This window comes from Balaenoptera musculus, chromosome 11 (assembly GCF_009873245.2).
Source record: "Balaenoptera musculus isolate JJ_BM4_2016_0621 chromosome 11, mBalMus1.pri.v3, whole genome shotgun sequence".
Classification (NCBI taxonomy): domain Eukaryota; kingdom Metazoa; phylum Chordata; class Mammalia; order Artiodactyla; family Balaenopteridae; genus Balaenoptera; species Balaenoptera musculus.
The window spans coordinates 96823221-96850480 of record NC_045795.1 but is presented as its reverse complement, the minus strand read 5'-3'; the positions used below and the strand labels follow the sequence as shown (position 1 = coordinate 96850480).

Below are 27260 nucleotides of genomic sequence, written 5' to 3'. Positions count from 1 at the left end.
ATACATAGAGAATCCTAAAGATGCCACCAGAAAACTAGTAGAGCTAACCAATGAATTTGGTAAAGTTTCAGGATACAAAATTAATGCACAATGGACTTGAGGACACGGGGAGGGGAAAGGGTAAGCTGAGACGAAGTGAGAGAGTGGCATGGACTTATATATACTACCACATGTAAAATAGACAGCTAGTGGGAAGCATCCACATAGCACAGGGAGATCAGCTCGGTGCTTGGTGACCACCTAGAGGGGTGGGATAGGGAGGGTGGGAGGGAGATGCAAGAGGGAGGAGATATGGGGATATATGTATATGTATAGCTGATTCACTTTGTTATAAAGCAGAAACTAACACACCATTGTAAAGCAATTATACTCCAATAAAGATGTTAAAAAACAAACAAAAAAACCCAAAATTAATGCACAGATATCTCTTGCATTCCTATACACTAATGATGAAAAATCTGAATGAGAAATTAAGGAAACACTCCCATTTACCACTGCAACAAAAAGAATAAAATACCTAGGAATAAACCTACCTAGGGAGACAAAAGACCTGTATGCAGAAAACTACAAGACACTGATGAAAGAAATTACAGATGATACAAACAGATGGAGAGATATACCATGTTCTTGGATTGGAAGAATCAATATTGTGAAAATAACTATACTAACCAAAGCAATCTACAGATTCAATGTAATTCCTATCAAATTACCAATGGCATTTTTTACAGAACTAGAACAAAAAATCTTAAAATTTTCATGGAGACAGAAAAGACCCCGAAGAGCCAAAGCAGTTTTGAGGGAAAAAAACGGAGCTGGAGGAATCAGACTCCCTGACTTCAGACTATACTACAAAGCTACAGTAATCAAGACAATATGGCACTGGCACAAAAGCAGACATATAGATCAATGGAACAGGATAGAAAGCTCAGAGATAAACCCATGCACATATGGTCAACTAATCTATGACAAAGGAGGCAAGGATATACAATGGAGAAAAGACAGTCTCTTCAATAAGTGGTGCTGAGAAAACTGGACAGCTACATGTAAAAGAACGAAATTAGAATACTCCCTAACACCATACACAAAAAATAAACTCAAAATGGATTAGAGACCTAAATGTTAAGACTGGACAGTCTAAAACTCTTAGAGGAAAACATAGGAAGAACACTCTTTGACATAAATCACAGCAAGATCTTTTATGATCCACCTCCTAGAGTAATGGAAATAAAAACAAAAATAAACAAATGGGACCTAATGAAACTTAAAAGCTTTTTCAAAGCAAAGGAAACTACAAACAAGATGAAAAGACAACCCTCAGAACGGGAGAAAATATTTGCAAACGAATCAACGGACAAAGGATTAATCTCCAAAATATATAAACAGCTCATGCAGCTCAATATTAAGAAAAAAAAACCCAATCAAAAAATGGGCAGAAGGGGCTTCCCTGGTAGCGCAGTGGTTGAGAATCTGCCTGCCAATGCAGGGGACACGGGTTTGAGCCCTGGTCTGGGAAGATCCCACATGCTGTGGAGCAACTAGGCCCGTGAGCCACAACTACTGAGCCTGCGCGTCTGGAGCCTGTGCTCTGCAACAAGAGAGGCCGCAATAATGAGAGGCCCGCGCACCGCGATGAAGAGTGGCCCCCACTTGCCGCAACTAGAGGAAGCCCTCACACAGAAACAAAGACCCAACACAGCCATAAATAAATAAATTAATTAATTTTAAAAAAATGGGCAGAAGACCTAAATAGACATTTCTCCAAAGAAGACATACAGATGGCCAAGAAGCACAGGAAAAGCTGCTCAGCATCACTAATTATTAGAGAAATGCAAATCAAAACTACAATGAGGTATCACCTCACACCAGTTAGAATGGGCATTATCAGAAAATCTATAAACAACAAATGCTGGAGAGGGTGTGGAGAAAAGGGAACCCTCTTGCACTGTTGGTGGGAATGTAAATTGATACAGCCACTATGGAGAACAGTATGGAGGTTGCTTAAGAAACTAAAAATAGAATTACCATATGATCCAGCAATCCCACTACTGGGCATATACCCAGAGAAAACCATAATTCAAAAAGACACATGCACCCCAATGTTCGTTGCAGCACTATTTACAATAGCCAGGTCATGGAAGCAACCTAAATGCCCATCGACAGACAAACGGATAAAGAAGATGTGGTACATATATACAATGGAATATTACTCAGCCATTAAAAGGAACGAAATTGGTCATTTGTAGAGACGTGGATGGATCTAGAGACTGTCATACAGAGTGAAGTAAGTCAGAAAGAGAAAAACAAATATCGTATATTAACGCATATATGTGGAGCCTAGGAAAATGGTACAGATGAACCAGTTTGCAGGGCAGAAACAGAGACACAGATGTAGAGAACAAATGTATGGACACCAAGGGGGGAAAGCGGCGGGGGTGGTGATGGTGGGATGAATTGGGAGATTGGGATTGATGTGTATACACTAATATGTATAAAATGGATGACTAATAAGAACCTGCTGTTTAAAAAAATAAACTAAATAAATTACAAAAATTCCAAAAAAAAAGAATCATTGCCCCAGAATATGCCTGTGTTAGCCAAGAGAAATTAGTGAGATCTGGTAAATATTAGAGGGACCTCTGAGCCTCTTAAGATAGGCTGCCGCTGATAGGGTGAGGAAGTAGGGGTAGGTACCATGGAAGCAGAGGGGAAACCCCAAATTTTGAGCTTGATTTCAAGCTTGACTAGAACTTGTGGGGCTTCAAGAACGGAAGGAGAAATAATATTGAAAGTGCTGTCCTAGGACAGCTAATGTCTAGAAAAGGAGAAAAAAACTCTTCTCTGTCTCACTTCTTACTGAGCACCTACTCAATACGTACCAAGTATGTGCTAGGAACCCAAGTGACAACAAGGGAACTAGCCTACTGGGTGAAAGGCATTTTCTAAGTTGTCTCATTCTCAAAATAACCCTACAAAGAAGGTATGATTATTGGTGTGATTATGTCATGCTCTAGATGAGGAAACTGAGACTCAGAGCTGTTAAATGATTTGCCCAAGTTCCCACAGCTGGTAAGGGGTGGGGGTGAAGTTTGAACTCAGATCTGTCTGACTCCAAATCTTTCAATGCGCTATCACTGTTTCATTAGCAGGGAGAGAAAAGGTGTGATGAATTCGACATTTAAATCCATTCTATTTCTTTGTTGTTATTGTTGTTAAAATACAATTTAAATAACTGAACACCAAACTGGACCACACCCACCATCTTTTGGCATAATTTTTTAAAAGTGACTTTTTGATTGTAAAATTAATATTACTCAACAAAAAAATGTTTGGAGACTACAGACATGTAGAGAGAAGTGAAAGAAACAAAACTGAATCAGAGGGACTTCCCTGGTTGCGCAGTGGTTAAGAATCCGCCTGCCAATGCAGGGGACATGGATTCGAGCCCTGGTCTGGAAAGATCCCACATGCTGTGGAGCAACTAAGCCCATGCGCCACAACTATTGAGCCTGTGCTCTAGAACCCGTGAGCCACTACTACTGAAGCCCGCGCGCCTAGAGCCCGTGCTCTGCAACAAGAGAAGCCACCACAATGAGGAGTGCACGCACCACAATAAAGAGTAGCCCCTGCTCGCCGCAACTAGAGAAAGCCCACTTTTTCAACGAAGATCCAATGCAGCCAAAAATAAATAATTAATTAATAATTTAAAAAAAAAAACAAATCAGATAATTCTTTAAACATTAACATTTGTGGTGTTTCTCTCCACTCTGTTATGAATAATTTGTAGTTTGCATTTTACATTGAAGTCATCAAACTGCATACCTGCTTAACATTATAAGCATTTTTTCCCTGTTTTTAAGTAGGTTGCATTACCATCAATTTACGAGCTGTGAAACATTACATCTGGTAGATGTACTTTATGTTTTTTAATCATTCCCTTCTTGGTGATTTCTTGTAAATTTTCCTGTTATAAAAATATTTCTTCAAACATCTTGGCGTGTATATCTTTGTCCTAATTTAGGATTATTTCCCTGAAATTGATTCCCAGAAGAGAAATTCCTGGTTCAAAAGGCCTGGGCATTATTTCTTTTTTTAAATTTATTTATTTATTTATTTATTTTTGACTGCGTTGGGTCTTCATTGCTACGTGCAAGCTTTCTCTAGTTGCGGCGAGTGGGGGTTACTCTTTGTTGTGGTGTGCGGGCTTCTCACTGTGGTGGCTTCTCTTGTTGTGGAGCACAGGCTCTACGTGTGCAGGCTTCAGTAGTTGTGGCGTGCAGGCTCAGCAGTTGTGGCTCGCAGTCTCTAGAGCACAGGCTCAGTAGCTGTGGTGCATGGGCTTAGTTGCTCCGAGGCATGTGGGATCTTCCTGGACCAGGGCTCAAACCCGTGTCCCCTACATTGGCAGGCGGATTCTTAACCACTGCACCACCAGGGAAGTCCCAGGCCTGGATATTATTTAAGCCTTTGATGCATACTGCCAAATTGCTTTCCAAAAGAAAGATTTTTAGCAAGTCATTTTCCCACCAGAAATGTAGAAGTATCCATTGCTCACACTAACACCAGCTTTTGGGGTTACCAGTTTTTTTAAACTTTATATTTGAGAGGGTATAAATGGCTTCCTTAACTACTTGTGAGGTAGAGAATGTTCCATGTTCATTGTGTTTCATCTGTCTCCTTTGACCATTTATTGGGTTCTTAGTCTGTTATCAATTTTATGTTCTTTACATAATGGAAATATTAATCCATTGTGTGTAAAACATTTCCCCAGTCTGAAGTTTGCCTTTTACTGTTAGTTATGATTTTGGAATAAAGTAGGGTTTTTTTTTTTTTTTTTTTGGTTTGTTTCCAAAAACAGAAGTTAAGAATGTTTTTATGTTTGTGATGCAACAGACAAGGGCTTAATTTCCAAAATATACGAACAGCTAATACAACTCAAAAACTAAAAAACAAACAACCGAATTGAAAAATGTGAAGACCTAAATAGACATTTCTCCAAAGAAGAAATACGAATGGCCAATAGGAACATGAAAATATGCTCAACATCATTATTAGAGAAATACAAATCAAAACTACAATGAGGCACCACCTCACACTGGTCAGAATGGCCATCATTAAAACGCTACAAATAACAAATGCTGGAGAGGGTGTGGAGGAAAGGGAACACTCCTGCACTGTTGCTGGGAATGTAAGTTGGTGCAGCCACTATGGAGAACAGAATGGAGGTTCCTCAGAAAACTAAAAATAGAGCTACCATATAATCCAGCAATCCCACTCCTGAGCATATATCCAGACAAAACTCTAATCCAAAAAGATACAGGCACCCCTATGTTCACTGAAGCACTATTCACAATAGCCAAGACATGGAAACGACCTAAATGTCCTTCTACAGATGACTGGATAAAGAAAATGTGGCACCTATATACAATGGAATACTACTCAGCCATAAAAAAGAACGAAATAATGCCATTTGCAGCAACATGGGTGCAACTAGAGATTATCATACTAAGTGAACCAAGTCAGACAGAGAAAGACAAATAACCATATGGTATCACTTACGTGTGGAATCTAAAATATGACACAAGGAACTCCCTGGTGGTCCAGTGGTTAGGACTTGGCACTTTCACTGCTGTGGCTCAGGTTTGATCCCTGGTCGGGGAACTAAGATCCTGCAAGCCGTGCAGCATGGCCAAAAAATAAATAAATAAGATAAAATATGACACGAAATGAACCTATCTACGAAGCAGAAACAGACTCACAGACATAGAGGACAGATTTGCGGTTGCCAACAGGGAGGGGGTTGGGGGAGGGATGGGGTGGAGGCTGGGGTTAGCAGATGTAAGCTATTATATATGGAATGGATAAACTCAAGGTCCTACTGTATAGCACAGAGAATTATATTTAGTATCCTATGATAAACCGTAATGGAAAAGAATATAAAAAAAGAATGTGTATATATACATATACATACATATATATATATATGTATAGGCGAATCACTTTGCTGTACAGCCGAAATTAACATAACATTGTAAATTAACTATACTTCAATTAAAAAAGGAATGTTTTTATATTTGTAAAGAAACCTGTCCATCTTTTCCTTGTGATTTCTTCCATTTTTCTCTAATCTTAAAAGATCATTCACTCATCTAATGGCTAATTTTCTGTTGGATTCAAGAATTGATGGAGGGACTTCCCTGGTGGTCCAGTGGCTAAGACTTCGAGCTCCCAATGCAGGGGGCCCAGGTTTGATCCCTGTCAGGGAACTAGATCCCACATGCTGTAACTAAGAGTTCGCATGCTGCAACTAAAGATCCTGCACGCTGCAACTAAAGATCCCACATGCCTCAACTAAGACCTGGGGCAGCCAAATAAAGAAAGAAAGAAAGAAAGAATAATAAAAGAATTGATGGAGATGTCTGAGTTGTTTTGTCATTTTTTAATAACAAAAGAGAGAAGAGGATTATTTCCTTTACTTTTTTTTTTTCATATATTTGACTTTCCTTGCCTTTTTCAGTACCTTGAAATATGCTCACTGGAAGTGGGGGCTGTAGGAGGAAGTGTGTATATGTATACACATCAAAAAAAGTCTGGAAGAATATGTACCAAAACATATTAACACTGTTTTTTTTCTGACTGATGGGAGCAGGGCTGGGATGGATTTGTTAGTTGTGCCTGCCCAGCACTACTATTTCCTTTGGGCAAGATAGCCATCTTCATTCCCTGTGACTTTGGTGTGGCTGCCCATGACAATACACTTACCCTGTATAGCACCTTATTCCTCTGGCAACAGTTCTGGGGGTAAAGGCATAGGCATGTCACTCCAGCAGAGCCCATCGGAGTCCTTCCCTGAGACTGATACATGAAACTGGGTGTAGCTCCTCTTTTGCTGGGTTCAGTTGGAAAGCTGGGGCTGCCTCACACCATGCTTCCTGCCAGGTAGAGGAGATCGCTCTGTAGAGGAAAGGAAGCCGAAGTGTAAAGAAAAATCGAGACAAGGAGAGATGAGAGAAAGCAAATCGTCCAAGTACTGTGTCTCCAGTTCCAGTCTCACACCCTGATCCATGGTGTTCCTCCTTCAATCTTGCCTCAGCTATTGTGAGCCATAGGCTCCTCTTTGGTGAAGCTGGCTTAGATTGGGATTCTATTACTTGACAAGTGAAAGAATCTAACCAATGGCAAGGAGATTTAGGGGAGGGAAATTGCCCCTTAGCCCCCTATCCCCCAGGCAAACCAGGTCCCTTCTCTGAGCCTCAGTTTACACTAAAAGTACATTTTAGCTGTCAAATTTTTAATCCCAGTGGTATTCAAGGCATTTCACATACATCAGTCTCATAGAATTCTCAGGAGAATTCTGAGTCAGTCATCGATATTCCCATATTCCCAATGAAGAAACTGAGACTCAGAAAGGCAGAGTATGACTCAGTTAAGTTAGTCTTAAAAGCCTTTCTAGGGGGACTTCCCTGGTGGTGCAGTGGTTAAGAATCCGCCTGCCAATGCAGGGGACATGGGTTCGAGCCCTGGGCCGGGAAGATCCCACATGCCACGGAGCAACTAAGCCCGTGCGCCACAACTACTGAGCCTGCGCTCTGGAGCCCACGAGCCACAACTGCTGAGCCCACGTGCCACAACTACTGAAGCCCGCGCGCCTACTCTTGCCGTAACTATAGAAAGCCCGTGCACAGCAACGAAGACCCACCTCAGCCAAAAATAAATTAATTAAATAAAATAAATTTATTAAAAAAAAAAAAAGCCTTTCTAGGAACCTCAGCCATCTTCCTTTCTCACTGCAAAATGGGCATAATAACTGACCACCCTCAGACACAGTCCTGAGGATAAGAAAGGGAAAAGCCAGTTGAAATTGAGTTGGGGGTAAGCATTGTCCCTTCCCCACCTTCCTGGAAAATGCAGGAATTCAAGAGTTGGGGGCAGCACTGGGTGATGATGGAGGTGGAGTTGGGGACCTCGGCAACGAGCCTCCTCTGGCTGGCTTCAGTCGAATTCATCACACCTTTTCTCTCCCTGCTAATTAAACAGTGATAGCGCATTGAAAGATTTGGAGTCAGACAGATCTGGGTTCAAACTTCAGTCCCACCCCTACTTCCTGGGAGTTGCTGCCCCGCCCCCCCGGGCCACCTTCCCAAAGAAGGCCTTGCGCAAGAGGACGTCAGTCAGGTCCCTTGGCCCCCTGCCTACCTCCCCGGAGCACTTTCGGGCTTTCCCTCCCCAACCTGGCCCCGAGCCATCGGCCACTGGCGCCTGCCCAGTCACGTGGCCCTCTTTGGCCGACTTCCTCTAGGATCCTGATTTAACTCTCCCTCCGCCACCGTCCCTGCCCGCCCCAGGCTCTCTGGGCACCACACCTGTTCTGCCCGGCAGGTGTAGGGAAGTAGAGCATCAGCTCTGCCTCAGAGGGGGACTTCGGGCTTTAGTTTTCCCGCCTGTCAAATGCGGCCCCCACCCTGCGGTTGCCTCAGTTCTCTTCACTGCCTCCTACTCTTGCTTTGTCCTTTCCCTACGGCCCCATCCCTCCACCCCCATCAGTCTCCTAAGCCCTTCCCAGGGACGGAGGTGGGGGGAGGGGGAGGGGAGGAGGGACAGAGTCCAACCTTAAGGGAGCTCACGGAACTGGTCTGAAAGAAACTCCAAGAGACAGGGTGAAAATGACCAGCTTCCGGCATCAGACTTGGGTTCGAATTCGACTCTGCTTCTGACCAATTGCTGATTCTGAACCCTTCATCTCTGTGCCTCAGTTGTTCCTTCTGTGAAACGGGGACCCTGCCAGGAGACGAAGGATGGAAAGACTCCAAGGGAGGCTCCAACCTGAACTAAGGGGTTCCCCCGCCCACCCCCGCCCCCGGCGCCCCTTCCCTAGCCCGGGAGCGGAGCCTCACCTCCCAGTCCCTAGTCCCTCCGCCGCAGGCTCCTCCTCCTCTGACATCAGAGCCGCGGGCGGGGGGGCGGAGGGAGGCAGCTGAGCCCGAACCGAGCCCCACCGCAAGAGCGGGCGGGCGGCCCAAGCGCGCAGCAGCGGCGGACGGCGGACGGAGCTCGGCACCTGCCAACTCGGGCCTCCCAGCCAGCCCCGCGGCTGGGCCACCGCAGGTACAGCCGGGAACCGCCCCGCCCGCGACCCTGGGCGCTGGCGGGAGGCGGGACCCTTCAGCCGCTGGATACCATCCCCGAAAGATGGGAGGGGGTGCCTGGGCGTGCTGGACTCCACAGGGTCAGGGCTGGGCCTTTCCCCCCCACCTATGCCCCAGGCCCAGCAGGTGCCAGGCGGCCGGTGGGAAACTGAGTGGGTAAAAGAGGAAGGAGGAGAGGGTGGGTGGGTGGGTGTGTGTGTGTGTGTGGTGTGGTGTGTGTGTGGTGTGTGGTGTGGTGTGGTGTGGTGTGTGTGTGTGTGCGTGTGTGTGTCTGCCTTCAGCTGGGCCTGAATGTGGAAGGACTGGGCATTAGGAGGTAAAGACGTGTGGGGGCCGTGTTGGGGTATGCGAATGTCATAGCACACGCAAGTGGATCTGATATGAAGTTGCAGCATGTTGGTGTGTAAGAGTATCCGTATGGGTGGGGATGTCTGGGAATCAGTGTTTGGGCTGCACATGTGTACCTAGGTGTTGTGTGTGCTGGAATCTGGCTCAAAGGGTAGTAAGTCAGAGTTGGGGGGTATACAGTTGTGTACTGAGGATGTTCGGAGTTAGATGTATGAGGATTTGGAGTTTAAGAGCTTCTAGGGTGTATAGGAGCTGGAGGGTGAAGGATGTGAATGAATCTGGGATGTCTGGTTGTACAGGTGAGGGGTGTGTCTGTCCTGTCTGCATGTCATCTCATCCAGGTGTGTGTGGATGTGTGTTTTGGGGTGTGAGAGGGATCTGTGGGAGGGATGTCTGGGTGTGAGGATGTCTGAGGAAGTGTGTCTTTGGACATGTGTGCTGATGTCTGGGGGTACATGTATGATCAGATGTCAGAGTATCATCTGGAGATGGAGTGTGCTGGATCTGGGGACAGGTGTTTGGGTTCAGGGGTGTGGGTGGGTCTTGGTGTGGTGTATCTGGGTGTAGGGATATGTGTGGAACTGTGAGGTTTGTATTTGCCAGGCCTCCAGGTGGGTTTAAAAATTCTGCCTCTAGAGCTTACCATCAAGTCTCCTTTCCTAGAAGTTTCTGCCCCTGGGATAGGTGGCCAGACCCCCCTGGGAACAAAGTCCCACCCAAAGAGTGGGATCGCACACCAGGGGCTCTAGTCAGGGCACCTTCCCCTCATTTTCCCACAGAAGAAACGGAAGAAAAGTGCTCTCCCTGAGGTCACACAGTGACTGAGGTCACACAGTGGACTCTCCTTTGGCCTCACTTTCTGTGGGCCTGGGATGGGATTGAGAGGCTGTGTTCTCTGGATGGGTCCTAGTCTGGCTGCAGCACCCTCCAAGGCCTTTACCTTCAGCAAGCTTAGCTGGGCCCCCAGCTAGGGTCATTGGGCAACTCTGGGTCCAGACCCTATCCATCGCCAACCTCAGTCTCCCCATTCTCCATCTGATAAATGGAGAGAGAATGCTCACCCTCTACTGCTGGTTGAGACAGAGGTCTCAACAGAGAAAAGTACAGGCTGGATCAGGGTGAGATCAAGCCGGGAGGGGACAGGTTGGGTGGGACCATTTCTCAGGCTGCTGGGACCCAGACGGGGAGTCAGGAGTGAGAGGGGGGTAATAGGAGGTCCGGGGAGCTCCAGCTGTGGCTGCTGTTGCTGTGGTAACAGTGCAGAAGGAGCTATTTAAAAACATGGCTGAGATATTGCTGGAAGCCCAGGCTGACGGAAACCTGATTTCCGAGAGGCCTGGCAGGGAGAAGGAGGGGGGAGAGGAGACACCCCAGCAATTCCCAGGGTGGGGCTGGGACATCGCTGGTTCTGGGGACGGGGGATCCTCCGGGTCTGGGCATTTCTACAAGCTGCTCTGGGGTCTTCTCTGCTGTCCTCCCAGAGGTCAGTGTCCCCCTGAGTGTTTGGATTTAGAGAGGGAGAAACTGAGAGGTGAGCTGAATAAACGAATGAATGAGTGACTTTGTTGAATAAAGAATTTTGCTGCCACCCTGAAGGATTTTCCTCTAGGCATAAGGATATGATGCATGGATGTTGCTGAATGACCAAATGACCTGTGAATGAGTGAAAGTTGAATGATTTTGTCAAATGAATGAATCAAGGAATGAATAAACACAGGCTGAATGGGGCCCCCAGTAAGTTCCCACGAAGAAGGCTGGGCCCGGCTGACTCTTTTCCTTCCATTCCCTTTCCCAGGAGCCCTGGCTGTGGCCAGGGGGCAGTGGGCCATGCCGGGGGCAGTGGAAGGCCCCAGCTGGAAGCAGGCGGAGGACATTGGGGACATTTACGACTTCCGTGATGTTCTGGGAACGTGAGTCTCAGGGCAGGGGAGAAGGGGGAGCTGTCCCTGAGCTGGGGGGTGGGGTTGGGAAGGTCCTCACTCCTGGGCCTGACTGGCTGGGGAGGCTGCGTCCAGGGTGGTGCTTCCTCTAGCCAGTTGATCACTGCTTCCTGTTTCCTACTGCCCAGGCCCCATGGTGGCCTTGTATGGCCCGACTGGCCTGGGCTTCTCACTTCTGGCTGACAGTGGGTGGAACAGAGGCTGCTCTTGCCACAGCTCTGGGTTCCTGTGATGAGAAGAAAGTAGGAGGAATGAAGGAGCCAGTTTTTCAAACTTGCTGCCAAGAACTGGGGGTTCTGGCCAAGGTTTTGGAACTGAAGCTGGGCGTGGCTCTGTTCTCAGTGGTGGGAATCCAGAAATAACTCAAATCTGATCTCCCAAGTCGATCCCAAAAATGTGAGGGAGACAGACCTACGGAAAATGACAACAGGGTGTGTGCTGTGCTCTAGCTAAATCCGGGAATGAGGACTTTGTTGAGCCCAGAGAGAGCAGTGGCTTCTGTGTGGAGAAGAACCTTCTGGAGAAGGGAGTATTAGAGCTGGGGACTAAAGGATGAGTAGGAGTGTACTTGTCAGAGAGGGAGAAGGCATTCCAGGCAGGAGGAATAGCATCAGCAAAGGTTCAGAGGTATGTTATGTGTGGAAGGAGACAGAGTCTAGTGGAGCTTCTAATCAGAGGCTGGGGGAAGAGTGGAAGAAGAGGCTGAGAAGAGAGAGGAACAGGTCATGTAAGGCCTGAAAGCCAAGCTACGGAGGCTGGACTTGATCCCATGAGCCATAGGAAGGCATTTAAGACTTTGTGGCAGATTTGCAATTCAGGATGGTCACTCTGGCCAGAGCATAGAAGGTAAATTGGAGAGGGACAAGACTGGAAAGCAGCAATGAGGCTATCACAGTCACTAGTTATTCTGATGATTGAGCTTTCACGAGAGATGCTTTTCTTTGACTTATGACTTCTTATTATCCCAGGGAAAGCAAATCGTCCTAGAAAGAACACTCTAGTAAACCCTCCTTAATCAGTGAACTTTAGTGAAAATGAATGTGTTCCTTTCTAAGAGCCTGTTAGAAAGCATTGCTTCTCAAACTTCAGTGAGCATACACATCAGCTGACAGTCTTGTTAAAATGCAGATTCTAGGGCTTCCCTGGTGGCGCAGTAGTTAAGAGTCCGCCTGCCAATGCAGGGGACACGGGTTCGAGCCCTGGTCCGGGAAGATCCCACATGCTGCGGAGCAACTAAGCCTGTGCACCACAACTACTGAGCCTGCGCTCTAGAGCCCGTGAGCCACAACTACTGAAGCCCGCGTGCCTAGAGCCCGTGCTCAACAAGAGAAGCCACCACAATAAGAAGCCTGCGCACCGCAACAAAGAGTAGCCCCTGCTCGCCGCAACTAGAGAAAGCCCGTGCGCAGCAACAAAGATCCAACACAGCCAAAAACAAAATAATAAATAAAAAATTAAAAATGCAGATTCTGATTTAGTAGGTCTAGGGTGGGGCCTGAGATTCCACACTTCTGAAAAGTTCCCAGGTGATGCTGATGGTTCTTCATGGTTCTAAAGGGTGTTAAATAAGCCATGACTCAAATTGGCTTTCAGAAAAAGGAGTGAATCAGTCATGCACATAATAAAAAAGCCTAGGGAGTAAACTTCAGGCATGGGATGCAGGGGCTCACATGATGTTATCAGGAAATTGTCTTTGACGGTTTCTCAGCTCTGATTTCCTTTGTATTGGCTTCATTCTCAAGCAGGCTCTCCCCAAGTGGTGGCAAAGATGACCACCATTAGCTCCAAGCTTACATCTTACCAGCTTAGCAGGAAAGAGCACCTCATTCTCAAAGTGCCAGTAACCTGGCTTATATCACAGGACCCAATTACTGTGGCCAGGGGATAGACTACTCTGATTGGCCAGGCTGGGTCACCTCTGGCACCAGGGAGGTGAATGAGTGATGGAGGGAGGCTCATCGCATCTCCTTGGTCTGGGGATGGTCACGTAACCCATAGGGGGATGGAGGAGAGGCTGGAGGGAAGCTGAGTTCCCCACCTCGTGAATCCCCTCTCTCTGCAGAGGGGCCTTCTCAGAGGTAATCCTGGCAGAAGATAAGAGGACTCAGAAGCTGGTGGCCATCAAATGTATCGCCAAGAAGGCTCTGGAGGGCAAGGAGGGCAGCATGCAGAATGAGATTGCTGTCCTGCACAAGTACGTGAGCCACATCCTGTCCCTGCCCTCGGCTGACCCTGCCTTGACCCCTCCCGTTCACTTCCTATCTCTGCTTTGGGCAAATCATCTAACCTCTCTGAGCCTCAAATTGCTCATTTGTAACATGGGGTAATAATCTCCACTTGGTAGGGATTTGGGGAGCATTAGAGGTCCTTTATTTCAAGTGCCTGGCACAACAGCTAACATGACAGATGTGACCGAGATGCCACTGCTTCTTTACAGTGGTTTAATGTCCAATCAGATCTAAAGGTCAATCCTTGAACATGTCTCGAACCCATGTATCTCAACTGACGTTATCTCTAGACCTACTGCAAGTTCCTGCCACATATTAAACCACCCAGCAAGTTGAAAAATGCCCATCTGCGGATGCCCTGACTCAACAACCAAATGGTCTCTGAACTGTTCATGCTGATGGGAAACCTGCTGTTCTCACTGAAAAGCTCATATAGAATCTTCACTTCCAGCCTCCCCCCCTGAGCTTTCCAACCACCATGGGCAGGGACGAAATAATCATTTCCACTATTGGGTCAGGAAGACTGAGGCCCGGAGAGGACAAAGGACTTGCCCAAGGTCACACAGCAAGTGTGTGGCAGAGCCAAATCTTCCATCAAACTCAATTACCATCACTGGTTCATTTCTGGAGCGTTTACTGTGTGCTAGGCATTGTGCCGATTCTTCCCTGCATTTCCTCACATGATCCTCACTCCAACACTTGGAGGGAAGTACTATCACTGGCTTCATATTATAGATGAAGAAACTGAGGCCCGGAGAGGTTACCCTCAATTCAGTGAATATGAGTGAGCACCCACTCTGCACCAGGTGCAGAGCAACAGTGGTGAGCAAGATAAAGCTGCTGGCCTCGTGGAGATGACGTTCTGGTGGGGGAGGCTGACAACTGTATAAACCCAGACAAGTGTTAAAATCATACACTGATCAGCACTGTGAGGTGAGAAGACCTGCCCCCAAACAGCACATGGCAGAGGCGGATGAGGACCCAGGTCTGTCTGACGCTGGAGCCCAGTGTTAACCCCCGTGGCTCTCCTGCCTTCCATGACACTATGATACATCATGGTAAATCAGCTTTTCCCTTTGAGACCCAGATCTTTGGCACGTCCTGCCCAGGTTTGCAGGCGGTGGTTCTTCACGATGAGGGTGGGGAGGTGGCTGAACTGTCCTCAGGTCTGAACCACCTCATTTCTCCTTTCAGGATCAAGCACCCCAACATTGTAGCCCTGGATGACATCTATGAAAGTGGGGGACACCTCTATCTCATCATGCAGCTGTGAGTGGCCCTGCCTCTGCCCCTTCCTCACACCTCTCCCTGCTGCCCCCTCCCTGGCCTCTCTGCCTCCCGTTCTCTTGTCCAGACTGCCCTGTCCCTGGCTACAGGGTGTCAGGTGGGGAGCTGTTTGACCGAATTGTGGAAAAAGGCTTCTACACAGAGCGGGACGCCAGCCGCCTCATCTTCCAGGTGCTGGATGCCGTCAAGTACCTGCACGACCTGGGCATCGTACACCGAGACCTCAAGGTGGGTGTGAGGGTGTGTGGGGAGCTGGGGCACCCAGAGGTGGGGCCTCTGCAAACTCCTCACTGAGACCTTGGGTACCTCTCACCCCCTTGCTGAGCCTTGCCTTCCCATCTGCAGAACTGACCTGGTAACCCCTAAACTGCTTCCTCCCCATTCCATTTCCGACACACAAATGGACACAAAGGTGAACTGTGCTGTTATTTTATCCCAGTCGCATCTTATGTCTTTTTCTGATAATAAAAGTCCCACTTGCTCTTTGTAGAAAACTTGAATGGGGCAGCAAAACACAAAGAAGAAAGCCAGAAGCCCCTGAAAGCCTGCTCCTCAGAGACAATGATGGGGTTCACGTTTTGTAGTACATCTCATTCTGCTCTAGGAGAAGAGCGCTAGGGTGAAACAGATCTGGGTCTCAATTCTGTCCCCGCCACTCCCCTCCCTAACTGTAGATTCTCAGGCAAGTCACTTTGCCTCTCAAGGCATCAGTTTCTCCCCCTGTAAAGTGGGATTATTCAGAGTGGCCTAGCAGGGATGTGGTAAGGATAAATTGAAATCAAGCACAGCACAGGATCTGGTGCACAGGAGCTCCTCAAAAATTATTCAGGGCGTCACAGTACACACCTGAGGTTTATAGGAAATTCCCTTCCATATCCCCGAGGCCCTTGGCCTTTTGGAACTTCGAACTTAATTTTCTTGTGCCTCCAACCAAGATGGCAGTTGTGACGCCACAGTGGCTTTTCGGGGGCTCGCTGGGGTGCTTGGGGAGGCAGAAGGTCCTGCTGGCCTCTGGCCATCTCCCACTCCTCTTCCCCACCCTCCCGTCTTCCAAGCCAGAGAATCTGCTGTACTACAGCCTGGATGAAGACTCCAAGATCATGATCTCCGACTTTGGCCTCTCCAAGATGGAAGACCCCGGCAGCATGCTCTCCACAGCCTGCGGGACCCCAGGATACGTGGGTGCGTTGGGCCATGGGCTGGGACTGTGGGCGGGGGAGGAACCCAAAGCTGCCGGGCAGATTTGTCACCACCATGTCCCCTTCCCTCCACAGCCCCTGAAGTGCTGGCCCAGAAGCCCTACAGCAAGGCAGTGGATTGCTGGTCCATTGGGGTCATCGCCTATATCCTGTGAGTGGGGGCTTGGCCGTTGGGGATGTGGCTTCAGAGTTCTCCTCTCCCCTACTTTACTCTCTTCCTCCTCTCTGCCATTTCTTCCTTCCTGCCGTCCACATTTATATCTACCAATTAATGACTAATATTACTTCACTCAACAAATACTATGTTTCTGGCACTGTGCCAAGCACTGGGGCTTTAGCAGAGAACAAGACAGACAAGGTGCCTGCCCTCGGGGAGCAGACATGCTCGTAAGGGAGACAGAAAATAAATAAGTAAATAAATCTATAAAATAATGGCAGGTGGTAAGAAATATCAACAAGAAAAATCAAGCAGGGGAGGGAGATGGGGATGGATGCTATGTTAGATGGGAGGTCAGGGAGTCTCTCTGAGGAGGTGGCATGAGTGGCATCCTGGCTGAAGTGAGGGAGCCAGACATTCGAGGTGTGGAGGGAGAATGGTTTAGGCAGAAGGCACAGCAAGTGCAAAGGCCCTGAGGAAGGACAGATGGTGGCACGTTAAGGAACAGAAAGCCAGGGTAGCTGGACAGGAGTGAGCAAGGCAGACAGGGGTACATTTCCCCCCTTTGTAAAAGGGAGAACTCCTTCCTGTGGGTCCTGCCTGATCCTTGAGACTGCCCCAAAGCTCCATCCCGGAGCCAGTGGGCACACTGCAAGTGGAGGTGAGAGTGAGTTTCTCCTCACCCAGGCTCTGTGGTTATCCCCCCTTCTATGACGAAAACGATGCCAAACTCTTCGAACAGATTTTGAAGGCCGAGTACGAGTTTGACTCTCCTTATTGGGACGACATCTCTGACTCCGGTATTTGGGGCTTTGCTTTCTTCCCTTGGGTCCTACCTCCGGTGCCTTCCTCATCTGCTTTGGGGGTCTCCTCACTGCCTTCCTTCCACCTGATTCCCCAGCCCCAGACTAAGAGCTGTCCTCGAGACCAGACACCCACCCTGGGTGCTTCTCTTTGCCGGGCTCCTGGCCTGAGAAACTGTAGGCTTTCATTCATTTGGTCTTCAAACATAGTATTTTAGAAAATACCTCCCCCCACTGACTTCCTAATGCCTAAGACACCACCATTCATGTTTTTATCTGTCCTCCTGTGCCTCCAGTTAGGAGGCAAAGCTGTGAAGCCATTATCAATCATGTACACATCAGTGTGAATACACTGAGCACAATCTTCTCTAGGAACAAGTTATTCTTAAGGGAGAAAGCTGGAGGGTTGGGGTGGGTCTGGGGGCTTAGAGAAAAGGGTGCAGGTGGGGTGGGGCAGTGAATGGACAGATCTGGCTTCAGTGCTGGCCAGACCTGAGGGGTGGATTCTATCTTGGGGGTGTTCTCAGGCACCACCATGCTGTCTTTGCTCTTGTCTTGGGGATTCAGCCAAAGACTTCATCCGGCACTTGATGGAGAAGGATCCAGAGCAGAGGTTCACCTGTGAACAGGCCTTGCAGCACCCCTGGTGAGAGCGCCCACAAGCTGCGGGCTGGGGTGGGATCTGGGGCCCCAGGCCTGCCTCCACCTTCACTGACAACCCTCCACACACATCCGCTCTAGGATTGCAGGAGATACGGCTCTAGATAAGAATATTCACCAGTCGGTGAGCGAGCAGATCAAGAAGAACTTTGCCAAGAGCAAGTGGAAGGTGAGCCCACGTTTAGTCCTGGGTCCCAGCCTCCCCAGGACTCCTCCCCACCCCCATCCAGCCCTCAGCTCACACAGCAGCTCGCACCTCATGGGGCACAGTGTAAATGCTCAGGGGTGCTTACTGAAGAACCTCATTCATTCATTCCATGCTCTGTGACACCTACTCTATTCCAGTGATGGTCCCTGACCTCCACGTCTAGAGGGAGAAAGAACAGTGTATACTTCTTAAGGAGACATCGAACCCAAGCTACGAGGTCCTGGAAGGGGCATAAACCTGTCAGACGTGATAGCCGAGTAGGAGTTAGCTGGGCACAGCAGAATAATATCTGAGGCAGAGGGAACCAGGGTGCAAAGGGCCAGGAGACGTGAGAGTGCGGCCATTCAGGGCAGTGCAAGCGCTAAGCCTGGCTGGACCGGAGGACCTGTGGGGCAGGAGCCCAGGCTGCAGACACAGGTAGGGGCTAGGCTGCTCGGGGGCTTGAGTGCCACAGTGGAGCAATGACTTGATCCTGAGGATGCTGAGGAGCCCCAGAAGGATTTTCAGCTGGAACTTGCCCGTTAGAAAGGGCTCTCAAGATGCAGAAAGGCACAGTGCAGGCTGGGAGACCCTTTAGGGGGCTGTGGCAGAGACACAGTCAGGAGACGGTGAGGGCTTGGACCAGAGCAATGGCAACGCAAACAGAGAACACTGGCTGGTCCAGGAGTCGTTTGGGAGGCAGAACTGACAAGAAGTGATCGTAGAATGGATAATGGGGGAGAGAAGAGATGTCCAGGGCTGGCCCAAGATTTTGGTTGGGGACGAGGTGGATGGCAGTACTGTCACTAACATGGAGATCCCAGGGGCAGGAAGTTGTTTTAGGGGATGATTTTGGTTTGGGACGTGGTAAATTTGAGGGACATCTCAGTGGATAGTTTGAAGAGAGAACGATACACACACACCTGGGCAAGTGAGTTAACCTCGCTGTGCCTCAGTTTCCTCCTTTGACAATGGTGAGAGTAATAGTGCCCACCTCAAAGACATTCGTGAAGATTAAATGAACTACTATGTAAATTGCTTAGAACAGTGCCTGACACATAATGCTATATTAAGTGTTTACTATTATGTGAATATAAATTATATATAAAAAGTTACGCACGTCTATCTATATATTTATATACATTTTATACATGTGCATGTGTGTGTGTATTACTATATGATATGACTGAATATAATTTAATAAAGCCTTGTAGAGGTTTCAGGGAGTTTTAGGCGATCAACCAATATCGCCTGAATAAAACTAACAGAACTGCTGCGAGAATTCCACCGCCAGACCCTGCCCCATGATGTCCCACTCTCTCCAAAGTCCCTTCTTCCGCCTCTCTCCACAGCAAGCCTTCAATGCCACGGCCGTGGTGCGGCACATGAGGAAGCTACAGCTGGGCACCAGCCAGGAGGGGCAGGGACAGACGGCGAGCCACGGGGAGCTGCTGGCACCAGCAGCTGGGGGTGAGGCCCTGGGCTCTGTGGGAGGGCATGGGTGGTCCACAGAGAGGCACCCAGGCTAGAGCAGAGGGTCTCCTCCTGTGGCCAACTCTGCTCTCTCTCCCCGTGTAGGGCCGGTGGCCAGCTGCTGCTGTCGAGACTGCTGCGTGGAGCCGGGCCCGGAACTGTCTCCCACGCTGGCCCCCCAGCTCTAGGGGCCTGGATCCCACTGCTCCCACGCTGGCCCCCCAGCTCTAGGGGCCTGGATCCCACTGCTCCCACGCTGGCCCCCCAGCTCTAGGGGCCTGGATCCCACTGCTCCCACGCTGGCCCCCCAGCTCTAGGGGCCTGGATCCCCTGTGTAGGAGGGGTTGGCGGCAGCCTGCTCCCCTCCCTCCCTGAACTGGGGAGCTACCCTGCTCCACCCGCGCTCCGCACCCCTTTCCCTACAGCCCCTCCACTGCATTTTCCATACAAATGTTTCTATTTTATTGTTCCTTCTTATAATAAAGGGAAGAGGTTAAAACCACAGGTAGCTCTGTCTCCCCAGACAACCCCCATCCCACACTGTCGCGCAAACTGCTTGATTTGAGGGTGCCTGGCCCCTGAGGTAGCTGCAGGGAGCCCCCTTTCCAACATGAGACTGGATGGGGGTGAGAAGGGGGAATGGTGGGGAGGGGTGTTTGGGGAATCCCTTCGTCCAGTGCCCCCACCTAGCCTTCCGGCCCTGGGCATCTCTTTCTGCGCTTTGCTGGTGGCTCCTGAGCTCGGTGGGGTTGGCGCAGGTCAGCACTGAACAGCACCTGGCGTGGGGGGGGGAGGAGTCTGAGTGGAGAGAGGGTACACTGGGGTCAAGACTAGGGGGGCAGTGTGGGGAGCCAGAAGGGTTCATGGGGGGCAGGGCTGGGGCAAGGAGAGTCCACTGGAGTCAGGGCTGGGGTGGGTGGAGTCCTTTAGGGTCACCTGGGGCAGTGGTGGGGTAGAAGAAAGTGGGTCAAGGCTTGGGGCAAAGTCCCATGGGGTCAGGACTGGAGGAGGAGGGGAAGCCTAAGTACACTCACTGCTTGGGCCCAGCCAGCATAAGGTCCCCACAGGCTCCGGAAAAAGCTTCCTAAACCAGAAGTGGTGAGGTGACATAAATTGGCCCCTCCTGCTCCCATCCACAAGGGTGGGGTTTAGGGGGGGGTGTGGGAAGTTTCCACCACCTCAGCCCACCGCCAGCCCCGACGTCCCACTCTCTCCTTACCCAGTTCCTTGTTGGCCTGCGGGCTCGGACCCTTGGCGGTGGTGGGGTGCCAGCTGTAGTCACAATGAGCGATCTGCCACACGTGGACGTCCACGGGCACAGCCTGGGGCTTGTCTAGGGCCATCAAGCAGATGCAGTCGGCCACCTTTGACAGACACAGAGTGAGCCACAGAGGAGGAATGGCAGGGTCCAGCCAGCAACCTGCTTCTAGCCCCAAAGCCAGCTGCTTCCTTCTCCACTCTGAGGTTACTATGATTGTACATTCTATTAATAATTTAAAAAACAGCTGTGTGGACTTCCCTGGTGGCGCAGTGGTTGAGAATCTGCCTGCCAATGCAGGGGACATGGGTTCAAGCCCTGGTCCGGGAAGATCCCACATGCCGCGGAGCAACTAAGCCCGTGCGCCACAGCTACTGAGCCTGCGCTCTAGAGCCTGCGAGCCACAACTACTGAGCCCGTGTGCCTACAGCCCGTGCTCCACAACAAGAGAAGCCACTGCAATGAGAAGCCCGCGTATTGCAATGAAGAGTAGCCCCTGCTCACCGCAACTAGAGAAAGCCTGCACGCAGCAACAAAGACCCAACGCAGCCAAAAATAAATAAATAAATAAATTAATTAATTAATTAATTTTAAAAAAGAGATATCTCCTGGTATTAAGAAATTGTTTTAAAAAAAATAAAAATAAATAAATAAAAAACAGCTGTGATGAGGGTGCTACTGGGTGAACATCTTATGTGTGTCAGGTTCTCAGGTTCTTGTTTTTTTTTATAAGTTTATTTATTTATTTATTTAATTTATTTTTGGCTGCATTGGGTCTTCGTTGCTGCACGCGGGCTTTTCTCTAGTTGTGGTGAGTGGGGGCCCCTCCTCGTTGTGGCGCGCAGGCTTATTGCTGTGGCTTCTCTTGTTGTGGAGCACGGGCTCTTGGTGCACGGGCTTCAGTAGTTGTGGCACGCGGGCTCAGCAGTTGTGACTCGCGGGCTCCAGAGCGCGGGCTCCAGAGCGCAGGCTCAGCAGCTGTGGCCCCCGGGCTTAGTTGCTCCGCAGCATGTGGGATCCTCCCGGACCAGGGCTCGAACCCGTGTCTCCTGCATTGGCAGGTGGATTCTTAACCACTGCGCCACCAGGGAAGCCCCTTATCTTGTTTCGCAGACAAGAAAACTGAGGTTCTGAAAGGTGAAATGACTTGGCCAAAGTTACACAGCTAGGGAGACGCAGAACCAAGATTTAATGTTAGGCTGGAGTTCAGAGCCCACTAAAAAGAGTTCTTTAAACAAAAGTTCATTTTTAAAGTACGGAGAAATATAAAAAAGAAAACAATAAATGCCAAATTCCCAATCATCTTTCTGATAGCTAACGCTGTTGATATTAAACAAGAAGTTCTATAAGTACATATAATTTTAAGAAAAGAACAAAATGAAAAGTGGAAACATCTTTTCATTTGTCTTCCCAAAGGTAACCACTATTAAGTTCCCTGTGATTCCTTCTGGAAATTTCTGCATATAGCAGTGTATATATGTACCTGAACAAATGGTTTTTCTGAAAATGCATTCAAAGAGCAATGTCTTTTATACCCTTTCTGCATTCTACATTTCTCTAATAAAACATCTGCTGGTATCCTTTCTCCTTCCCACTTTGCCTCCAGAAGAGAAGCCCGCATCCAAGCACCCAACTCTCAGGCCTGCCTTCTCTCCTCCTCCGCTACTCTCTGCATGGGTGGTGAGGGCAGCTCCTACCCCCCTGGGGCCTTACCTTGGTGCCTACCCCAGGCAGGGTGCAGAGGGCCTTATGGGCCTCCTCATAGGGGGCCTTGCGCAGCTGCTGCAGCCAGGGAAGTCCACCCCGTTCTTCCAGGATGGCTCGGGCACTGGCACTCACGTAGCGGGCACGATACCCCAGGCCCAGCTTCCTGAGCTGAGCCTCCACCTGTGGCCCTGTGGGGTGGTGGGGAGGGGAGCAGGGGTCAGGCATTATCACATCCTTCCTGTCATCAGGCTAGTGTGTGAGCCCTGCACCCCGCAGGAATGCTTTCCCTAAGCACCCCTCTCCTACCTTGCCACCCTCTGGGAGACCCCAGGACACCTGCATGTACAAAGGAAAGGGTTAAGGCCTGGGTTCTGCCCCTCCACAAATGTTTTCTGAGCACTGACTATGTGCTGTGCACTGCAGCAGGGACTGAGAAGGACTTGCTGCCCTGGAGGAACTCCCCAGTTAAGTTCCTTAACCTTTCCAAAGGGCGTTCACATTCATGATATAAAATAAAAGTCATAATAACAGCAACAGCTTCTATTTTCAAGTGCTGGGTATCATGCATGGGCAAAGTGCTTTAGGTACATTATCATGCTTACTTTTCTCAAGGACCCTGATGACAATATTATTGTTCTTCCCACTTTATGGATGGAGAAAATGAAGGCTTAGAAGAGGTTAAGTAACTTGCTCAAGAAAGGACATGGTAGAGGTGGGACCTTGCACTGAGGTCTGGGACATCAAGCCTGTGCTCTTAACCCATTGCACTACCTACCTCATGATTGCTTTATTCATCCCTCAGACCCTTCTGGATAGAGATTGTTATTCCCATTCCACAAACAAGTTAAGAGAAGCTTGGAGAGGTGAATGAATTTCTTGAGGTCTTATGACTACTAAGCTGGGAGCTAAGACCCAAGGTTGGGTTTCTAAGCACCTAAAACATTCTGTTTTCTCCAGAGGGGGCTGTCTCCTTCCTATGCGGTCATCAAGCACTTTCTCTAGCTTGGTTCTCACATCTGCCAACTGATATACTTGCCTCTGTAAAATACTTGCCTCACAGGGCTGCTGTGAAGAACACGTATGTTTCTGGATGCAGAATTGTTGGAATCATTGCAAAGATAACATATTGAATTTTCTGTTTACGTCCCATAAGCCAAACACTGTGCTAGCTGCAGTATGTGTATTCCTTTACTTAACCCTCATGACAACTCTGATAAGGTAGGTGCTATTCTTATCCCATTCAATGGATTAAAAAACTGAGGCACACAGAGGCTAAATAATGTGCTCAAGGTCATATACGTAGAAGTCACGTGCCAGAGTTGAGATTCTGACCCAGGCAGCTGTCTCTAGAATGCGTGCTCTTAAGCCCAAACTACTGTACACTGTATCCAGATGTCTTCTGATGAGCCATTGAACCCATGGGGCAAAAAGCCCAGACTAGTGAGGTGCTGACATTTCAGGGACAGATAAGGAAGATGAGGTGTAACTGGGGCTGATCAGACCAGGCAGGGTGGTTCTGGATGAGGGCAGTATTTAGAAAGGCAGGAAGCTTTGAGATGGGAGAAGGGCACCAGGGGAGAACTGAACAGACCTTGAAAGCTGCTGGAAGGCCCGGAGGCAAGGACCCACCTACTCACCAGTCAGGGCCTGCAAGCTGGGGAATCCATGGTAGGCGACATCATCAAGCTGGAGGAGCCGAGGTCCGAAGGTCTGGCAGAGCCGCTCCACCATGCCAGTGATGCGGGCAATGTTGTTGTTGGAGGAACAGATGAAGGAGAAGAGGCACTCGATGGGGTCCTGTTGCAGGAGTCGCACACCTGGGGACCAGAAAGGCAGGGGGACCAGAAATCACCTGTTATTGGGAGTGGCCTCTTCTCACCCTCAGATTCTAGGTACCAAGGCTCCGGGGGATCCCAGGGGAATGAGGGACAGCATTGTTAGAGAAAGCAACACCAGAGCTCTCATTCCTCATAGCACCTCGTGAGGTCTGGGTTATCATCCCATTCCACAGATGAAGAAGCCACAATGTAAGCACTATGAGGGTGGGGATTTGTTTCTGTTTTGTTCACTGTGGTATCCCCAGTCGCACAGCTGATGCTCTGTAAACATTTACAGAATGAATGATGTCACCAGCCCCAGATCACACAGCCAGGATTTGGCTCAATATCCTTATCACTCCACTGTGGTGGTCAGCAGGACAATAATAACAGTAATAATAATTACTATGTGTCAGGCACTATTCTAAGCACTTTACATGTCTTAGCTTCTTTAATCCTCATAAAATCCTAAGAGGTGGATATAATCCCCATTTTACAGATGGCGAAACTGAGTAACTTAACCAAATCACAAGCACCCCAACCCCTGCCTCAGGCTCCGTACTCACCTTGGAATTTCTGAGTCACCTCTTGAAAGTGGGGGTCCACGGAACTCCAATGGTGATACAGCTGAACAAGGCTGACATCCAGCTGGAAGTACTGTCGCACGGCCTTTAGCTCTTCCAGTGTGGGCCTGCCAACCCGGCCCTTATCCCCTCGGTACACAGTGCAGTAAAGATGCTCCTCAGTCTGGGTCAGTGTCCATACCTGGTCGGCCAGCACGCCACTCCAGTGCGCAGGGCTTTGCTCCCTCCACCTGACCCCCAGGCACAGGGCAGCCCTAGCACTCAGTTTCCCTTCCTGCACCCTTTGGGGCCATCCCATCTTATAACTGCTCCATATACAAAACTGACTTACAAATTGCAAAGTAAAAGCGCTTTCTTTTACATCAATTATATCATGTAATCCTCGCAACAACACTGCGCAGGCTTATTACCTCCACTTTATAAAGCAGGTAACAGGGTCACCACCCGTGCCTCAGTCTCCTCTTTTGTACTCTGAAGTTTCTTCCGTCACCCCCAATGCACCCCAGGATCTGCCGTGCTGAGGAGCCAGGAGCCAGGGTCACTCACCGGAATGACTGTCCAGAAGCCAGAACCAGGTCCAGGCGCAGCTCAGAGCGTGGACAGGGGATGGAGGCCCACAGGGCCGGGACGGAGGCTAGAGTGCGATGTCTCATGCTATGCTGCAGAAGGGAGCGAGCTAACATTTCCACGTCAGGCTCCGCCCCATGATGGCCCCGCCCACTCAAAGCAGCTCTACGCTCCGCCGAGACCCCGCCCCAAAGATCACGCCCCTCTAGGCCTCGCCCACCAAATCCTGGCCTCTTAATTTGCTTCTTTAAGGCCCGCCCAGTTTTATTTAATTTCTCCACTCCCCACAGGTCCCACTCCTTGCGGTCCACCAAGGCTCCATCCCTCCCACTCTGTCCCGACACTCCCGTCCTTCCTCCTTACGTATCCTCCCCCGCCCTCCACAGCCTCCGGGAGCGTACCACTGTCCCCACTGTCCCAAAAAGCTGCCGCGACTTTGGGAAGCGCGCGCAAGCGCGCTCTTCGACTTTCTCCGGGGTCCCACCTCTCTCTCACCGGAAGTACGGTTCAAGCCCGGCTAATTGGATCCAGAGGTAGCCAATCCACGGAGAGTTAAGAGTCGCCAAAGAGAATCGGGCGTGGCGGCGGGTGGGCGGGCCTTTCCGTGGCGCCGCAGCGGTTGGCGCGCGCTGGGCTAGCTGCCCGCCCTTGAGCTTTACCTCTGTGGGCTCGGCTGTACTCGGCACGCCGGCGTGTGCCATCCCCGCTCCCCACGGTCCAGGCGCACTGTGCGCCCTCAGGCCCCAGTCCTCACTGTCTGATCTTCTCAGAGCCCTGGGATTCCTCAGGGTCTGCCCGCCCACAGAACCAAGTCCTATCCCTCGCCGTCCTTAGCCTTTCTCACCGAGCCACTCCGGGCTGATCTTCGCCCTCCTCAGTCGGCCTCCCCTGAAGCACCCCCTCACTGAGAATCGCGCCAGAACGCAGCTCCGGGCCCACCGAGCCCCTGAGGTGTCTCCACGGCGTCTGGCTCCCGAGGATTCTGCCTTCGCGCTCACCCGCTGAGCCGCTCCCCTCCAAGGGCTTGTCCCTGAGCCTCGACGCTGTAGCCTTAGGCCTCCTCACAGACTTCCTCGTCAGAGGCCTGCCTCCTCGGACTGTCCCGCCGGGCGCCGCCCGCTGGCTGCCACAGCTGCTCCCTCCGTCTAGGGCCTTCCTCCACAGCCCTCCCTCAGCCCTGCCCAACGGGGCCCGGATAGGCCTTCCTCGGGGACTGCGCCCAGCGGCCCAGCGAGGCCACAGGACCGCCAAGTGTGTGGCCCCCGGGCAGCCCCGGTGCCAGGGCCGGCTGCCTGGCCCAGGAGAGATGTATCATGTAACTTCTTACCTTCTAGAGAAAGACACAAAAAACAGGGACACAAGAACTGCCTCTGGGCGGTGATTCTTGGTTACTGCATCTGAGCGATTAGCCTTCAGATTCCTTAAGGGACAGACTGGCAGCTGATTTATCTGTGTCCCTCTTGCCACAGTTCCTAGCAGGGGGGGCTGTGAGCCTGGCAGCGTCTCAGTTCCGGGCTTCAGGAGCCCCAAGGCCCTGGGGCAGCTGCTTCCCGTGCGTGTCTCCTCTGCAGGCACGACAGCCCACAGGTGTCTAGTGCTTAGAGGGCATTCCTCCAGTAAATGTTTAAATTGGAAGAGAAGGTGTCAAGGTGGGGAATGAAGAGTCCCTCTGAACTCCTGCTCAGTCCCCAGCTAAACAGGGGAAGAAGGGTCACACAGCTATAGTGACTCTGAAGCAGCACCCGGACCGTCCCACTGGCAAAGGACTCGAAGCATCTGCAGTTCACGAAGGAATGGCCACTAGACTCTTCCCTTCCAGCCGTTCGGCATATTGGTTGAAGAGCCAGCTTTGGAGGCAGGCTCTTGTTCAAATGCTAGCTCTGCGACTTCCTAGTTGTGGGA

At 50.0% G+C, this 27260-nt stretch overlaps 2 protein-coding genes across 13 annotated transcripts in view; one reads left to right on the top strand and one right to left on the bottom strand.

The window, feature by feature from the left end:
- The window catches only part of OGG1 (8-oxoguanine DNA glycosylase), a 41542-nt gene extending 15680 nt beyond the window's left edge, over window positions 1-25862 (bottom strand). For 2 of the 10 annotated variants that reach the window (XR_005021834.1, XR_005021835.1), the window contains exons 1-6: window positions 25338-25474; window positions 24774-25021; window positions 24028-24207; window positions 22397-22578; window positions 20645-20789; window positions 6760-6951 (exon numbers count right to left, since the gene is read on the bottom strand). Coding sequence is in view for 6 of the 10 variants with exons in the window: in XM_036868737.1 (XP_036724632.1) it covers window positions 19919-20223; window positions 20645-20789; window positions 22397-22578; window positions 24028-24207; window positions 24774-25021; window positions 25338-25474 (1197 nt within the window). In the remaining 4 variants the exon portion in view is untranslated. Of the gene's footprint in view, window positions 1-6495; window positions 6952-7891; window positions 8023-8606; window positions 8776-19869; window positions 20224-20459; window positions 20510-20644; window positions 20790-22396; window positions 22579-24027; window positions 24208-24773; window positions 25475-25759 lie in introns of those variants that run through there. The other 8 variants (XR_005021837.1, XR_005021836.1, XM_036868738.1 and 5 more) reach the window with 8 other exon arrangements.
- CAMK1 (calcium/calmodulin dependent protein kinase I) lies at window positions 8954-19927 on the top strand. Of its 3 annotated transcripts, XM_036868744.1 has the most exons (13): window positions 8956-9102; window positions 11287-11401; window positions 13494-13625; window positions 14854-14928; window positions 15036-15174; window positions 16002-16128; window positions 16221-16296; window positions 16990-17102; window positions 17673-17751; window positions 17847-17934; window positions 19305-19422; window positions 19531-19626; window positions 19758-19927. In XM_036868744.1, the coding sequence occupies exons 2-12, from the start codon at window positions 11319-11321 to the stop codon at window positions 19611-19613; spliced, it is 1113 nt and encodes a 370-aa protein (XP_036724639.1). In that variant the 5' UTR covers window positions 8956-9102; window positions 11287-11318; the 3' UTR covers window positions 19614-19626; window positions 19758-19927. The 3 variants fall into 3 exon arrangements, with proteins under 3 accessions (XP_036724640.1, XP_036724639.1, XP_036724638.1); XM_036868743.1 differs by having other exon boundaries at window positions 8957-9102; window positions 19531-19927; XM_036868745.1 differs by lacking the exon at window positions 13494-13625 and having other exon boundaries at window positions 8954-9102; window positions 19531-19927.
- Window positions 25863-27260: the final 1398 nt, after the last annotated feature.

What these genes read in the sequence shown, in the direction of transcription:
- CAMK1 (XM_036868744.1), top strand. Translation starts at nt 11,319, where the DNA reads ATGCCGGGGGCAGTGGAAGGCCCCAGCTGGAAGCAGGCGGAGGACATT. An exon ending in GGGGTCATCGCCTATATCCT is followed by an intron (nt 16,297 to 16,989) that starts GTGAGTGGGGGC and finishes CTCCTCACCCAG; the next exon opens with GCTCTGTGGTTATCCCCCCT. An exon ending in CAGGCCTTGCAGCACCCCTG is followed by an intron (nt 17,752 to 17,846) that starts GTGAGAGCGCCC and finishes CATCCGCTCTAG; the next exon opens with GATTGCAGGAGATACGGCTC.